The sequence below is a fragment of the Manis javanica genome, chromosome 13, assembly GCF_040802235.1.
Source record: "Manis javanica isolate MJ-LG chromosome 13, MJ_LKY, whole genome shotgun sequence".
Lineage (NCBI taxonomy): Eukaryota > Metazoa > Chordata > Mammalia > Pholidota > Manidae > Manis > Manis javanica.
The window spans coordinates 6,419,185-6,436,869 of record NC_133168.1 but is presented as its reverse complement, the minus strand read 5'-3'; the positions used below and the strand labels follow the sequence as shown (position 1 = coordinate 6,436,869).

At 36.3% G+C, this 17,685-nt stretch overlaps 1 protein-coding gene across 10 annotated transcripts in view; it reads left to right on the top strand.

The window, feature by feature from the left end:
- The window catches only part of GRIK2 (glutamate ionotropic receptor kainate type subunit 2), a 577,367-nt gene that overhangs the window by 418,680 nt on the left and 141,002 nt on the right, over positions 1–17,685 (top strand). For all 10 annotated transcript variants that reach the window (XM_037012294.2, XM_037012291.2, XM_073220908.1 and 7 more), the window contains one exon: positions 1,468–1,674. In XM_037012294.2, the coding sequence (XP_036868189.1) occupies positions 1,468–1,674 (207 nt within the window). The remainder of the gene's footprint in view (positions 1–1,467; positions 1,675–17,685) is intronic.

Sequence of the window (17,685 nt, the reverse complement as noted above, 5' to 3'; positions counted from 1 at the left end):
GGAGGGACATGAGCATGAGTACAGTATAACAATTATATTAGGGGACCTGGGGAGCTAGACCGGATAATGAAGTGAGGTTAGGAGGCAGTTGATGGACAGTGGGAAAGTACAGAAGTCACTGGGTTAGAGGTCTTTACGGGAATGAAAATTGTAAGCATGGCTGTGATTGGATAATGAGGTAGATGAATGGGATTTTAGAAATCCTAACTTACAGGTAGATCATTTCCTGGAAAAATTCAGAGTGCAGTTGTGACCAGGGGAAAGGGAGGCTCAATTCCATTGGGAGAAAGGATTTGGCAATGAGGAGGTAAAAGGATTCTCTGAGCACTTAGTCAAACATACACATTTTTAATAGGGCTGCTTTGCAGAGACTTACAGGATTTGGCTTCTCACTTGCCATTCGCACCTTGCTCAGCAAACTCCCGCGCTGACCGGACGTGGCTTCAGCCACACCGATGGCCATTGTCCTCTCCCCAGAACACTCTGGTGTGTTTGGTCTCAGGGATTTTTGCTTTCTGTGTCCTTGGCCTGAAATGCTCATCTTTCATATTTTCAGATGGCTGGACTCCTCGGCTTTTTGATTCTACCTCATCTCTCATTTCCTTAGAAAAGGCTTCCAGACGTATTACTCAATTTTGTCTAGACTTCTCTTATCTTGCCAAGTACCCTGTAGTCATTCTGCATTCTGTTGCCCTATTTTATGTTTTAATGCCATTTATCAGAATCTGAAGTTATGTGTTCTATTTGTTTAGGGGCTTATTATTGGTTTCCTCCTGTATATCATGAATTTCATGACTCAGGGATTTCTCTTTTGTATGGAGAAGGGCTGGCTCTTAGTAGGTGCTCCCCAAAAATGCTGTTGGATGAATTCATAAGCACTTATAAATGTTAGTTTCCTTTTCTATGTTTTAAAGTAAGCTACTGCTTTTACTCCTGTAAGTAAATACAGTAGTAGTAGTTTTTATGGTTATTAGGACAAAATGTGATGATGTATATAGAAGACCCTGCTCCAGTTTTAACACATAGTAAGCAATTAAACAATGACATTTTTTCATTCTTTCAAAAGATCCCACTGAAACAGCATTCCAGGTATTCATTAAATGGTAGAATTCAAATTGGGGTATTATAATCATGATGAAATTATATTTTTATATAGCATATAATACATCACACTTTATATTATTTATTATATGTGATATAAGATATATTGTATAAGCTATGTAATATGTCATACTATATAGTCATGCTAAAATTATTATAGTTAACTGTTTTCTTGGGGAGCATGAATATTCCTCAGATGATCTGCCTTCTTAGTATTTCAAACTACATTAATGACAATTAGAAGAAAAAATTGACCATTGTCCTAAATTTATGTGAAATTTTCTAGCTAATATGGGAAAACTGTAATTCTGGTAGTAAATTTCATGACTAACTGACACCTCGTACCTTCCTGTTCACTGTTTTCAGGAAGAACCCTACGTCCTGTTTAAGAAGTCTGACAAACCGCTCTATGGGAACGATCGATTTGAGGGCTATTGCATTGACCTGCTCAGAGAGTTATCTACAATCCTTGGCTTTACGTATGAAATCAGGCTTGTGGAGGATGGCAAATACGGAGCCCAGGATGATGCTAATGGACAGTGGAATGGAATGGTCCGTGAACTAATTGATCATGTAAGTCCCTGGTCTCATTATTTATTACCATTGATAGTGCCATAAGATTTATTTATTTATTTTTGATGGTCAGGAGTTAGTAATGGTGAAGAGCAATACTATATTTCAAGTATGTAATTCCTTCAATTATTGTATTCAAAATATACATTATTTTTGTAACTAAATATAAAGAATCAAAAGGGGATGTATAGTTCTATTAGACAGCTATGTCTGCCTTTAATTAACTAGTATTTAATGATTTAATCACATGAAATATTTGGTCTTAACTTGTAAATTGGAATGTTGTTTCCCAACAATGAATTTCTTTTTCACTTTTATAGTGGTAACTTCCTAATCAACAGAAGGAATGAGTGATGCAAACTAAATTTCATGATCAAAATTTCCTAAACTAAGATAGGACGATTCTTATCTTTGGAGATGTGAGAAATATGTCGAAAAAGCATAATATAGGATATCTGACAAATATAAAGCAAGAATATTAAGCACATTGAAACAGGAAGACATATATTTTATTTTATTTATTTTTTATTAAATAAGCCAGGCATTCTTTCTTGGCCAGGAAAGCATTATTTCTTAGTTAGTATCAATTAACTCATCTCTTTCAAATAAACTCTTATTTTTAAAATGTCATTATATTTCATTTGCCTTTATATTTTGTAATAATAAGTTTATTTTGACATTTTCCATAATATTAAGGCATATAGTTATTGCTAAAAACCATACAAAATAACAGAAATAATTTTCTTTTAAAAATCATTGTGAACTATACAATAAAAATCCTTACCAATGGAAGCAGAAAATATAGGTGATTTCTACAGCATTTTGAAAATACTTTATTGCTATTAATTACAAAATTCATTATCAAGAATAAGGGAATAAGGGAGACTTAGCTATCTATCTATCCATCTATCTATCTGTCTATCTAAAAGGAGATATTAGGCTTTGGCAGAAGAGCAATACAAATAAAGCATCATTTTAAAAAATTCCGTTTTCTTCAAATCTTTAAAATATTTATTTTAATGTTTTGAAATTTACTCAATAAGGTCCTAAATTCTAGACTTTATCAATTATTCCCCAAAAATTCTGCTTAAGTGGTACATTTATATTTGAACTTCATAAAATCCACTGAAGATGTGAAAATATTGGAATAGATAGATTAGTTCCTATTATAGGAGTAACTCTCAGAAACCTAACTCAAGCTGGTTTAAGCAAAAGTGGTAATTTATTGGTTTGCATCTTTATAAAGGCCAGTGGTAGTGTGACTAGATGCAGAGTATCAGAATTTAATCTCCGTGATCTTTTACCATAATTTAATCTTTGCTTCCCTGTATTTATTTCACTCTTAAATATGTGCGTCTCTGTAGGTAGCAAGAAAAATTGCCAGCAGAAGTTCTAGATTAACCATCCAGCTCGAAATACAGTACCTGGAGCCTATCATTTCATCAAGAGAGCCCAAATTTAGTTTTATTGCCCTGACCTAGGTGATACACTAACTCCTGAAGCAATTATCCTAGTCAGAAGGAAGTGATGTACTCATTGGACAGCCTGGGTACACACTCCTTCGAGAAACCAGGAGGTGGGGCCAGCCTCCTTTAACCCGGATGTTAGATCACCAATGTCTTTATGTATATATTTGTCATATGTGCTTAATTAGTGCTTTTGAATTAAGCTTTGGGATTCAAAATGGATTACAAGTTTTGTTTTTCTAGAATGTATTCCTTTTTGATTTCCTATATATAGTTCTTTAAGGAAATTGAAGACCAGAAAGTGAAAGTTAAGAGATCATGATTTAGAGCTGTGGCATGAAAGATAATAGTACATGAACTGAGGGGATAGGAAGTGGTATTATTATTTGATATTTATTTCTCTGAAAATTTTTGGTTTTGAATTGAGACCACGGATGAGGCCTTGTCGTTATTTGATCCTTTCACCCTTCTTGCTGCTGTGCCAGTCCTTTCGGCTTCTGGTTTTCCCTTGCAGAGTTCTGCCCTGTTATACGAGCTCTTTCTTGGTTAGTTAGTCTTCTTAGAGATACTAGCCTTCCTCATCTCTCATCTTGCTGGCCTAGCCTTGGTCTTTAATATTTAGTGTGAGTCATTTTAAATAAGAATAATGACGATAATCAATAGATTTTTCTTTGTAAACCTCAGCCTAATTTGCATAATCATTAATATACTAATTTTTAGTGTGAAGTAGTAACTCTTACCGATCATCAGATCGACGCCTTGAACTTCTCCCCCTACTGACTTTCCTTGGTCATGTTTAGCCTTTCTCATAGCTTGATTACCATTCTTATACTGAAAATTCACTATTCTACATCTTCAGCCTTGAGCCTTAGGCCTATCTATCTACCTCTGGTATATTTTCCACCCCATAAGCAGCTCAAATTTAGCATGTTCCACACTGAATTCATGATTTATCTTCCCTGAACCTGTCCCTTCTGAAGAGTTTCCTGTATCAGGACATGCTAAAAGTATTCAATAGATTTCCCAAGACAAAAATTTACTAGTGATTTTTGAATTACTCTTCATTCCACTGTGGTTTATTGAATGTGCTCCTTAAATAATGCAGAAAGCTGCCCACTTTCTCCATCTCCACTGTCACCTGGAATAATATCCTAATATGAGAATCTTGCCCTCCTTAACTGTATTCTGTACTTATCTTTCGAGTCTTGTTTCAGAAAGAAAAATCCGGTCATGCCCTTCTGTTGTGTAAAATCTTTCAGTAATTTGCATTGTCCCAAGGATATAGGATCAACTATATAATTAACTTGTAAACCCTTCCACATTTTGGTTAATGCTTCTCTTCTTCCTATCTAATGCAAATCTTCGTTCTGACCTTCCTGGCCGTCTGCACCCTGCCCAGTGTGTTGGGAAGTTCTTCCTTATGGAGTAGATGAACAGGGCGCCCCGGCCAGAGATACAAGGGAAGGAGGACAGTGAGATCCGGGTATTTATTTCCCTCCTCACTTCCCGAGATGTTGCCTGGAGCTGGCCGGTCCCTACACTGAATGTCACAGTTTCTTGGTATGATACCTGCTCTGCACAAACCTCTCTCTTGTTCGCAGTTCCAGTTTACACCCCACATAGCTTGTTCCTTTGTATCTGGGGTGGTTACAACTTAGCTAACTACTGGCTTCCTGCACCATCCTTAAAATTTCCCTGTATCGGTGGTTCTCCGAGTGTATTCTACAGATTTGCAGAATCAGGAGACCACTTTCAAGCTTGTTAGGATTGCAGATTTTCAGGCCCTACCCTGGACCTGCTGGATCTGAAGCTCTAGGGTGGAGCCCCTGAACCTCTATTTTAACAGGGCTTCACGATGATTCTGATGTTCGTTCAAGAATCAACCCTCCACCCAGAATTGTATAATTAGTCCCTTTGTAGAAAAACCCTGCTCAGTTACCTTCAGCTGAGCGCGCCAGCTGTTTTCTAATGAGGCCTCTGCTGACTCACCTGTCTGTCGTGTCACCTCTCCTGCTGTCCCTAGCTCCATCTGCGCGGGCTTTGTTTGGTCTTGTTCTCCCGTGCTTGCAGGCTGGTCCTGCGTCCGCAGCATTCTCCCCAGACTCCATCCAGTTCACCTCATCTGAATCACTTCTGCTTAGCTTCAGAAGCGCTTCCCAGTGAGGCTTCCTCCCTCCACCCCCAGGAGGCGCTCCTGCTGCCAGTGTCCATGCTACTCTACTTACATAGCACCTGTCACACTTTATTTTACTTACCAGCTTAATATCTGTCCTACTTACTTCCATGTAGGTTGTATGGTAGTTGTCAATCAAGCCTATTTAAGATGCAAATGTCAGAAACATGGCTAAAACTAGCTTCTATGAATGTATTTTTTTTAAAAGCCTCACATTATGACAGGTGTGTGCTTCTCATTTCAAGTACAGCTGGATTCAAGGCCTGAAAGCATGCTGGTACTGCCTGGCCTCTCTTTACTGCCTTGTTATCTGCTGGCTCTCTTCTCCTCTCTATAGGTCTTATTCTTAAGCATGTTATTTCCATATGGTGACAAAGGCAGCCCGTGGAAGCTCTAGGCCAGTGGTTTTCACCTGGTGGCAGTTTTTCCTCCTAGAGACGTTGGCAATACTGAAAGATATTTTGTTACTGTCATGACTTACTGGGTGCAGGAGATGAGGATACTGCAGAAGCTAGAGGTGCTCAGCCCTAAACAATGCACAAGATTGTAGCCATGCAGATACAACTCATTACATACATGTTCTCAAGATAAACAGTGACTAGTCTCAAGTAAGATTTGAAAGCACCGAAGTTGATCCTAAATTCATTTGGTAATTAGAGTGACCATCTGTTTTAATTAATTGGTTTTATCCAATAGAAAAATACATTTCTCCTGTCTTTATGAAAAAGGTAGTTTTTAGGCTCCCATCCACCATAGTTGGGCTCCCATTGTCCCACAGAAATTTGGAAATAGGGCGCTATCTTCTTTGGCAATTATACTTCAGAGATACTTCCCAGATCCTTGTGAGAAATGTGACATTCCTGGATGATAAGGCTGGCAAGAGGCTTAATTAACTTTTTTAAAGTTTATATACATTTCAAACAGAAAGAGAAAGGACTTTCAATTTATAGGTTTTCTAACTTAAACGTTCTAAGACAACAGGAGATCTCTTCCCTTCAACAAGAAAACTGAGCCTCTAATGTTTAATTTGTTTTTTCCCTTAGTTGCAAGTCTTTGTTATTTTAGGAAAAGCTAGTTTTACCACCTTCTTCTTTTCCATCCTCCTTTCTGAGAGGAACTTCAGTGTACAGGCTTTAGTATGATCTTTTAAATTCTTTATGACCTAACCAGGGATGATTCTCGCTAATGCAATACGAAGATAAGAGCTCAGAAAGATACTAAGAGAAAGTGGCTCTCTGAGGCAATCAGTCCTTGAAAAATGACAGGACTTCCCTGTGAAATCACCCTCCTCCCGGCTTTATCTCCACAGCAGACTGCACAGCCTCGTGTACTAGCAAGTGCTTGGTAAGGCAGATGTGGGTTCAAATCCTAATCCTTCTACTACATAGTTTTATGTGTTGGGCACATTGCCTTAAACTCTTTGAGCCTTAATTTTCTCAAAATTAAAATAGAAATAATAATATCATATTAATAATTTAGGAAGATATATATAAATTTCCTAATGAAGTACCTGATGTATAATAAAAGATATACCTAGTAAGTCCAAATTGTATGCCTTCTTAGTTATTCTTTCTATTGTACTGTTTATGAGCATTCTTTTTGAGGGCTAAAATGTAAAACATTTAGACCCTATTAAATAAGAAAAATGTAGGGGTTATCATTGCTATGGATATTAATTTTGAATTAAATCATAGTCAATAATATCAACATTCAGTTTAATAGTAAAGCTTATTAATTGGGATCTTTGTGTTCGAATATCTCATTGCCTCCCTGCAGAAATGATCTATGTCTTATGAATGTTGGTTTTATATTCAAATTAATTAAACATAGGGAAGAATTAATTCACATTCACTGTTAGATTAGCAATAGACAAGATTAGTTGGGAGAAAATGATGTTTGGGATACAAGCAAAACAGAGACACCTAATTTTTGAAAATTACTATTTGACATTTTTCAAAAAATCAAAGTAATCATTATAGGAGCAATCACAACATTTTTTTGGACCTCCTTATACTTATTCTGTGGCTTATTACTGTGTCAAATTTGAATTCTATCAAAGACTATCAAAGACTAAAAGTGAAGAGATTCATTTTCCTTGCTTAAGTCTTTTAAAATCTTAACCCAACACTTCTCAAATACATTTTTTAAATTAAAATTACTCAGAAACTCATCATTTGTTACATTAAAAATGTTAATAGTATATGTCCTGCTACACCCTATTTCTGAATTTCTGTGGGACAGTTGAACCCTGACTTTGGTGGGTGGAATTCTAAGGAAATAGGGTGAAATGGAACTATCTAGACAGTTTCCCCTTTATACAGATGACCACCTCTTTGTAATATCTCAGCTGTGAGGTCTTTCCGTCAGGCTAACCATCATTTGAATTTCTAAGACTGCTGATGTGAGCGTTCTATTTGAAGCTTGTTGGGCAGCTATAAAAGTTGGTCCTTTTTGTGTCATCAGACTGATTAAATATAAATCAGGACAGCATTTTACCGTATCAGTCCAGGGCATCTGTGGTCCTCTGTATTGTAGTGTATACTCGATACTATTCATTTGCTTCAAATATACTCAAAGTAACTGGAAGACACAAACAGTACAATTGCACCACCTGTTCAGCATTCAACAATATTATAGAAAGAATGACACAAATGTTCCACAACAAAAACTGGACTCAAGCACCCTGGTCTTTCAAAAATATGCTACATATTTTCCAAATGTTTTTATTCTTATGTTGCTTTCCAAGGGCCCCAGTGGAAGTGTGTATTGAAGGACTGAGTAAGGAAATACACAATGGCATATTTTCCTTTTGAAATTAAAGCATCATAACTTTTTGGATATTATGAAATATTTTATGGATTTTTTTCATTCTTAACACCAAGTTTAGCTATTGAGCCTGACATAGTAAAAATGAATACACAGAAACTTGCTAATGCAACCCTTGTATTAAGCTGGGCATAAATTTTGCTTGTAGCTTTGGACTGTGTATTCCTTCTGGCTAATAACTCATTGAAGGGCTCATGAGACAACTGTTGTATGTTATTTATAAAACCAGCTAGAGTTATTCATCAGCATGAGGGAAAACACGTAAGCTGCACAATACTAGTGGTACATATTATTATAGGGCTGCTTATAAAAGACAAAGGCTGGTAAATTACTTTGAAATCTCATATGATGTTTGCCTTGGCAGTGGAAGACTTTGGGAATATTTACAGTTGTAAACATCGATCTTTAAATTATTAAAGCAGTACGCAAATCTCTGTATGTGAAGGTTAAAAGGTAGACCTCAGATCCATCCTTACCTTACAGTCTTACACCCCCTAATCTACTCCAAACTCCTCTGCCACCTCGTTTCTTTATTGTATACTTCCTGCCTTGTCTTTGTGAATCCACCTATACATTATAGTCACATTCTTCTTTAATCAGCATTGTTCTCAAGGTTTTTCCACTTAAAGCACTGCAGAGGTACCAAAAGATTGCAGTATAAAATTTCAAGCTCTCATGTTGACCTTCATTTCTCACTGTCCCCCGACACCCAATGGTTCCCCTGTCCTTTCGCTTTCTTACTTTGTCACCTGTTTAAAGTCCACCTCCAGAGTTCTGCACGGGGACCCTGCTTCACAAGGCTTTTCCTGACCTGTTCCCCCATCTCAAGAGCTCACTGTTTTGAACACTTAAAGAACGATTCCTTCTGGGGCTTAATCACAGACACTCGTTGTTACCTCAAGTCGGGTGTCCTTTCACCTCTCATACAGAGTAAGCCCCAGCTGGAGGCAAATTTCAGCATGCTCTTAAGCCAGTCACCTGCTGGGCGGTCTCTCACCTACGGTCAGAATGCTGATGAGATGCCTGAGAGAGCATTGTGTCCTTGTGTCCACAGTTACCTATCTATCTGGGTTGGGTAGCATTGGGAAAGTCACTTACTGTGTCTTAAGATCAGTTTTATCATCTGTACAATAGGAAGAACGATACCTCATGGGATGATGGGCTGGATTAAACATGCCTGAGAATGGGGCAGTACCATAGCCACTTTTAATTTGGATTCATCAGTGGGATGGCAGAGATGGGGGATAAATGGGGGGACAGGGAAAACGAGAAGGATAATGACAGAAGGAAGGACCATTTAAATGGTGTTGGAAGGTGATGGGGATCCTGCTGTTGTTCTCAGGACTTACCGTGTGACAAGCTCCTGCCACAGATGGGTACAATTGGGCTATTTAAAAAATTTTCAAATCATACTTGAGAAGCTGACTCTAATTTAGGACATGAATGCCTTGCACAGATCTGAGTGTGATGCCTGCAAATAGGAAACACGGAGGGCAGGTAGTTACTACTGTCACTACTATTACTCAATATATCCAAAAGGGTACCAAATAGTTCTTTTATTTTGTTTTATCTTCACTATTAAATGCCATAAATGAGTTTACCAGATGACTGTTGAATCTTAATTATTATATTTAAAATCAATGGCTGTGTGTGTGATACAGAATGAAAGCAAAGGGCAATGTTTTTATAATTACAACTAAAAAATGAGAGACTTTAAAAGACATATTCCCAGCCCTTGTATCACATTAGAATTGTGTAGGTTAGACTATGAGAATTTCATTCTTGTAAGTAACAGTTAAAGTTTAGCTCTTTAAGAGACACCAAATAACTTTACAACTTCTTTGTGCTTAAAGAGACTTGTGAGTTGATATTGTTAACTGTTTGTGGTTGGAAAGAGAATGTTTTGGTCCAAACAAGCTTCTTTTTATTCTTTGTAATAAAGCCTCTTTTTAAAACTTAAAGCGCTGTTGAAGCTTTAAAAGCAAACAAACAAAAACTTGGTCATCTGACAGAATTAAAAAAAAAATAGCAAGAAAGCAAGTCTGTTTCAGTTTATAAAACAACGCTGGCCAAGTGGAGAGTCTGTTGGGATCTAATTCACTCTTATTTTACATTATTTCTAAGAAGACCCTTGATGCTGTGCTTTCCCAGCAGCAGCTTCCCAGCCTGCGGCTTTAGCATTCACTTGGTATTTAATACTATCAAGCCTTTTATGATTCATAAATGATCCTTAGAGGACCTCACTATACTTTGCCTTTACCTCCTGATTGCTCTTTTATTATATCCTAGGGAGGAAATCAAATATTTGTTTTTCAGGGAACTTAAAAAGGTTCCAGGTATTATCACAAAAATGGAAAGATGAAATCAAAAAACGTTTTTACTGAGTGGGAATTGACTTGTGCCAAAGCTTTGAATGTGGGTAGCATCTTATCTCCATTTTGCATGCTAGTGGAAGCTAGTATTTTCATTTTTAAAAAAATTGAAGAGTAGAAATCATAGTAGCACTATTACTTTTTTAATTTTAGGAAAAATAGCTAAAAATGGAAATGCGAATTTATTTATAATTTCCCATGAGCCCAAAGTGGCAACATTTAACATGTTTTTTGCCTTTGCTTCAAGTTTCCCTCTTTTAATGTGAAGATCATGAGACATTATAGATATTGTTGAAAGCCCTTATTCACCATAAAATTTTTCAATTTAGTGATTTTCCAACAAGTGCAAAGGATAGCATTCCATTTCCCTCATTCCTCTCTACATGTAATCACTATCTTAAGTTTGGTATTTTCTCGTCTATTTTGTATAAATTGCTCAGTGGTATTCTCTAATAGGAATATACACTTAACTATCCTTCTACTGGGAGATGTGTGAACTTATTTCCAGTGTTATGCTATGAAAATCAGTGATGTCATGAAGATACACATCTTGCTGTCTTGTTCCTGGGGCACATACATAATTCTGTAAGGGATGTTCTGAAAAAGGAATTGTTGGTCAGAGTACATATATATTTTCAATCTCATTATATATTGAAATATTTTTCTGTTTTACCATTTCACATTGCTACCAGTAGTATAAACAGTTTGTCTGCAAAATCACTTCCTTGAGATTTTGCTCACTATATAAATTTGTCAATCTGCATACAAATAGAATCTCTTTGCCTTCATTTGCAGTTCCCTGAAACATTCCTTTCCTTTCCTCCCATATTTATAGACATTTCCTTTTTTGAATGTCCTACTTACTTCCTTTGACTTTTCTTACTGATACATAGTAATTTGTTACATTTTCTGATATTAATAATGAAAATATTTATCCCAATCAGGATCTTGAGTTTTAAGTTGTGTGTGTGTGTGTGTGTGTGTGTGTGTGTGTGTGTGTATTGGTGTGAAAATTTTAAAGATTTTGTTTCTCAAATTTACTTATTTTTCCTTTATGGCTTATGATAGCTTTATGCCTTATTAGAGAAATTTTTCCTTAATTATAGCTCATGAAGATATTCTCCTGTTATTTAGGAGTCTTAAGGTTTTTGTCTTCCAAGTTATTTCACCCACCTGACATTTGTTCCTTAAGTCCACACTGGTTGGACTTCAACTTAAGTAAAAGTCTGAGTCCTTCACTACTTTCACGAAAATAGATCCTAGATATGCCGAGTTACAACATATTTGATATTAATTTTCCTTTCTCTGTAAAAATAAAGACAACTTTGGAAACAAGTGACTTTATACTTTTAATAAGAAATACTGTTGTCAGGCAGCTCATCTGGGGAGGTCTCTTCCTGAACACTAGACAAAACCTCAGCCTTGATGGGGGAGAGTTCTTGACTCTGAATGAAAAAAAATTCTCAGCCAGGTCAGACATGCGCAGGTAAGGAAGGAATCCATTAAGGCAAGAGTAGCAGGGAATGGCAGCTGCTGTGCAGGCAGCAGGGAGCAAGGAAGAGCAGCGGGAGGGAAGAAGCTCATTGAGCTCCTGCTGGGCACAGGGCACATCCCCTGCCAACTCCTGAAGCCAGCGTCACGGGGTGCCCAGTGTCTGCTTGAATCTTCATGGTGTAGGAGCCAAGCCCCCACCACCCCAGGATTTGGCAGAGCCACAGAGCACTGGATGCAGTGAGATGATGTTCTGAGAACTTCCCAAAGGCAAATGCAAAGAAAGGAGACTTTCAGGCAGCTACTAAAGGGCATGATTGTACACTTGCAGTCTGGCCTGGGCACCCAGGTGATGGAAATTTGCAAACCCAAATCAGAGATCTCAGTAGCCCTTCCCTGCTGGTCTTTAGTAGAACAGAGAGAGAGAGCAGAGACTTGTGTTTAAGTCTGAAAAATAGAACCAAATAGCAAAATAACAAAGGCACTTACAATTGAAAGAACCCAGAGACAAAACGCATTATGTTGAGTAACGAGAAGTCTTTAAGGCAAAAAGTACACACTCGAAGAAAGGGGAGTGTAGGCAACCTCAGAGATGTGGTGCACTTAAGGGCTTAGCATTCTATCTTTTAAGGCTTTCAAGAGCAGGGCAGGGGCAGAGGTGGGAAGTATTGTAGGCTTGATATGTGGCCTCATAATGCCTTTCTCCAGTGAGAGATATTATGTCACCATCCACAGTCAGTCCTCTAGATATTCTGTAAGATAAACTTAACACAAGGACTTTATTGATCCTATTCTTCTCCAAGATAGTGGTTATCCTCAGGCACTAGGAACGTATCATTTAGGACTGCTTGCTCTGCATTCTGGTAGGTTGTTAACTGCTTACCAAACAGTGTTTAAGAATCTAACCTCCTAACTCCCTGGTTTTTAAAATGGAATCTCAGCCTTAAGATGGAGTCCCTGCTGCTCTGACTGTACTGTTTATATCTTGGCATTTTTTTCATCATAGGCAGGAAAAATTAATCACGATGCTTGTTCCATGTGCCTGCCCCACCTCAATACCATGACCACTATCTCGCACATTAGAGCTGTTAGTGAGGAAGAAATTTCTGCTCCCTTTTGAGGTCTAAGAATCAAATTGACATGAGACAGATTAACAGGAGAAAAAAAGTTGAATTACTTAGGTATGGATAAGCCATAGACATGGATTCCAAAGACAGTCAGAGAGAATGAGGTCTATATGTCATCCTGAGCCAAGGTAAAGGGGGTAGGGGTCTGAGACTTCAAAGGAAAAGGGAAGTAATTCACAGGAATATATAAAGAGCAGATGTCTAGTGAGCAAAATACTGTATGGGCCACACAGAAACAATGAGGCACAGACAGATTCCTTGAGTCCTTTCTGTCTGCCACACCTAGCACACATTATCACACAGATGTCTAAGGTGACGGCTCTCTGCCTGGAGCAGGTTCTCCATCTAAATTCTTTTTATGCAGTTTTGGGGCTGGGGAAGGTAAAGATATCTTCCTGAGTCTTTGGGGCCTGTTTTCAGCTCAAATAATCTGCGTGTCACAATGGCACATCTCGGGGCAGCCTGCCCGTGGTCCTTACAGAGGCCAGGAATTGGGGATAGTATGTGACTACACAAGCCTTAGAAAAGGGCTGGTATAGTTCTTTCTAACTGAACTTTTTTCTCAAAGTAGATTTGAACAGCAAGCTGTTGCAAGTGAAAATGTACTGTCAAATAGTTCAGAGGCAAGGATATTGAGAAAGTTAATCCAGAAGCAGGAATAATTCAGATTTTTACTATCTTATAGATTTCCAATGAGTCATTGGAAATTATCCCACAGTTGATAATCAGTAACCATTTATTGAACGTCTCTTTTGGGAAAGACACAGTATTAACAATATCTCTTAAATATAATGATTACATTTATGCTTTTTTAAAAAACAAATAAGTCATGTTATGTGTTAAATATTTCATTTAATACTAATATAATAAAGAATTTCTCCTATGCATTTTCACAGTAATATCGACATTATATTTAGAAATCCTGAATTACTTTGTAAATTTAGAATTAAAAACACTTAAAATGTCTTTGATGATAAATTCTTAAGGTCTTTAAAAGAAATTGCTAAATAATAATCTTTGGCTAGTTTACTATTTAGTTTTAATTTATAACAAAAAACAGAGCTAAAAAAAACACTTTGCATTCATATTATGAATTACTGAATAAATATCCCCCATGGATACAACTAAGTCCTTCAAATATGATCCCTAAACTTAAGATACTTAAAATATCAGTAAAATAAATGCTTTGGATGTAAACATTACAGTAAAAAAATAACACAAAATTATAATTTGAAGATTAAGAAGACATTAAATGCTAGGTTGGTATCACAGAGACTCATAGATGCAGAGAAACTCCCATGTACTCCTATACATCTAACCCATAATTTTGCCCCTTTAAAAAAGTATACAACTACTCAGTCTTACACTGCAGGGCATTGAAATTTTTCCTTAACATAGTCAGGAAAGGCTTCTTTAAAGAAAGAAATCTTTTCAAAATCTTCATAAATGAACAAAGAAAAACTGATTGGAATGGAGAAGGCTTGAAGCTGGAATTTAATAACTCAAAGTATCATGTAAAAATGGAAGTAGAAATATAAATTAATGGCAGGGTATGCTGGGAAAAAACTGCCCACATGAGCAGATCCAAAATATATATTTACTTGAGTTCAGTAATGAAAAGTTTATGTTTGATGCAGAGAGTGAATTTACGCTAACACTATTGAAGCAGTGGGCTGGAATATCTGGTATATGGAACATCTGTGTGTTATTAAATAATAAACATTGATTTGCATCAATTATTTCTAGAAAAGCAGAACAAATTTAACTGCAAACAGAGATAAACAAATGTGGGGTTCTTTTTAAGGTTACATTGACTTTAGAATATCAAACAAATCTAAGCAGAAACAAAACAAAGTCCTAAACAAAAACTAAAACATTTTGAAAAGGAGCCATAGCATGAATTTTCTTAATAAAACAAATATAATTTCTTTGTTATTGGATTTTCCTATCACATGATAGTACGTGGAGTTGCTTTTCAAAGTATGAATAATGGAAATAATACAATTGCTAAAATAAGATATTCTTTGTGATATCCCTAAGTGGCAGTATAATTCAGTTTCATTAATTCAGCATTTCTGTGCCTGTCACAATTTTAGGCACTGAAGATATAAAGATAAATATGAATCCAAAGTGAGATAGACACTTAAAAGATTTGTGTGTACTTCAGGTAATGCAATAACAGAGATAGTCCCAAGATGTTTTGTAAAACCTGAGGGTATATATCAAATCTTGTCTGGGAGGAAAAGGGTCCAGGAAGTCATTTAGATTGAATTATAATAAAATGGCAGATGCTTTTCCAATACACTATTGTTAGTGTTGCAGTTAATTGAATTTCAGCTCGCAGTTTTCCTGAAGGAAGTCATTTTATATAATGTCACACGTAACTTAAAACAGTGAACTACAACTTGCCCAGGTTCATTGAAATACATTAAAAACAATTTTAGATAAACTCTGAAATTTTTTAAAGAAAGGATTAACTAAAGTAAAAATAAGAACTCTTCTTGATACCTTTATTTTTATTAATTAAGAACCATCTATTGAGAATGTATTTGTTTCGTAGTATGTAGTCACACTACCATTAACTACTGTTGTGCTGTGCCAGAATCATGTGTCTTCAACTTATATAGTTTCCTGATCATTACTAATTTCATTTTAAGGTTCTCTGTCTCCCCTAGGACATCTAAAGATACAGCCACTAAACCAGAGTTTATTATTTTACATATTTAATTATGGTGATATTTCTGATCAAGTTGATTTTAAATATTATTTAACTTGGGTCATTGGAAGATCAGAAGTATTGTTGATGGGATTTTTTCAAGTACCAATTTATTTACTTGTTTATGTGATAATATCTAGTTTAGAACTAGACAATGTAAAACTATCATGTATGTCCTTGTATTTCTTTTCCATATAAATGGTTAATTTTTTGATACATTATAAAACACTAAGCTCTCTTTTTTCACCATAGATTAATTTTTAGCAGTATTTAGATTATAAAACATTCTCTTAAATGTCCATATCTGGTTTTCAGTACATACATCTTCAGGCTTCTCTCTCAGTTGCAATATAAGCTCTTGGAGAAACTATATTTCCAGGACTTAGCATGGTGCCTAATACATAATAAGCATTTAGTGAGTATTTGTTAAATAAATTAACCCTATATTTCTATCCCTGCCAATTTGTCCAAATCCACTTACAAAACTACTTTTAAATAAGAATATGCCTCAGATGAACTTCCCCAGCCATCATATTCTAGAACATGTCTTTACCCTCTGTGCAGGCACCACTGTCTCGATTGAGGCAGGAATGATTTCAGGTTATTGGTATCTCTCAACTCCTAGCACAGGGCCTCACATATGGTAGAGATGGTCAATAAATGTCTTAGAAGAGATGGATGGATATAAATTATCCACCCAGCCTTTTCCACTCACCACATATGGGAGTATAAAAACTATATTACACTTGTGATTTCTCTAAATCATATCTATGATATCATCACAGATTCCTTCTGAAAAAAGTAAAATCAGTTAGAGTGTTGAACTTGTTAGAAGCTAGAATGTTAAAGTGGGGAAATGGGGCATAGCTATGGAATAATAGATAAAGACATTCTGAAACAATATCCCAAATGTAGATATATCGGAAAGTCGTTTTCAAAGTCATTTTTAAACAGATATTTTCAGATATATCAGACAATACATGATGAGATAATAGGGAAGCATGAGTTATGGAAAACACTCAGGATAAGACAGACAAAGTAGCTTTGTCTTCAAATCCCCCAAAATAATCGTTCACAAAGGTTAGAATTGTCACAGTGTTATTTCTGTAAGTCAAATGAGACTTGATCACATTTGACACTATGAACAGATAGCCTGTCCTTAGAGCAGAAGCAGAAGATAAATATTGTTTTCTGTAATCAAAGGGCTATCAATATAAAAGTAACAATTTTAGCAACAGTGCCTTAAGAAAACACATCATTCTGGTCATCTGAGGGTTTATCTTTTAATCACCTTAATATAATGTTTTGGATGGAAATAGTTTTAGAATGCATTACATGTATTTCACTCTTTGAAACTGAAGTACTGTGAACCTAAACTCCAGTTAAAAACTCATATTTGTCTTGATACTTTCATGATAATTCTATATTTTATGTTGGCAAATATTTGGGAATGTGAAATTCATATCTACCCAAATTTCTTATCCATGGTTTGTGCTTGAAATGCTGCAAACGTTTGCTCAGTAACCACACCCTTTTACTCTCTTAACCTCCTTTATAAAAGGTTCAAATGGGCACCTCTGGCCTGATTCAACCTGTCCTCACTTCCCCCCCACCTCTGAAGAGCCATGTGCTTACCTCACACTGTATGTCACCTTATATTTTCAGCTTATTTCCTGTTATCTTTTCTTTGTTCCAGACTTGCTCACATTCAATTTACCTGCTTTTCTACACAAACCATTACACAGACTAGGTAACTTTTATGTCTGTTTTCAGTTAGCATTTAAATGATTTGAAGGTACTTTTAAAGATATGCTGACAAAAAGCTGATTTCTGAGCTGTG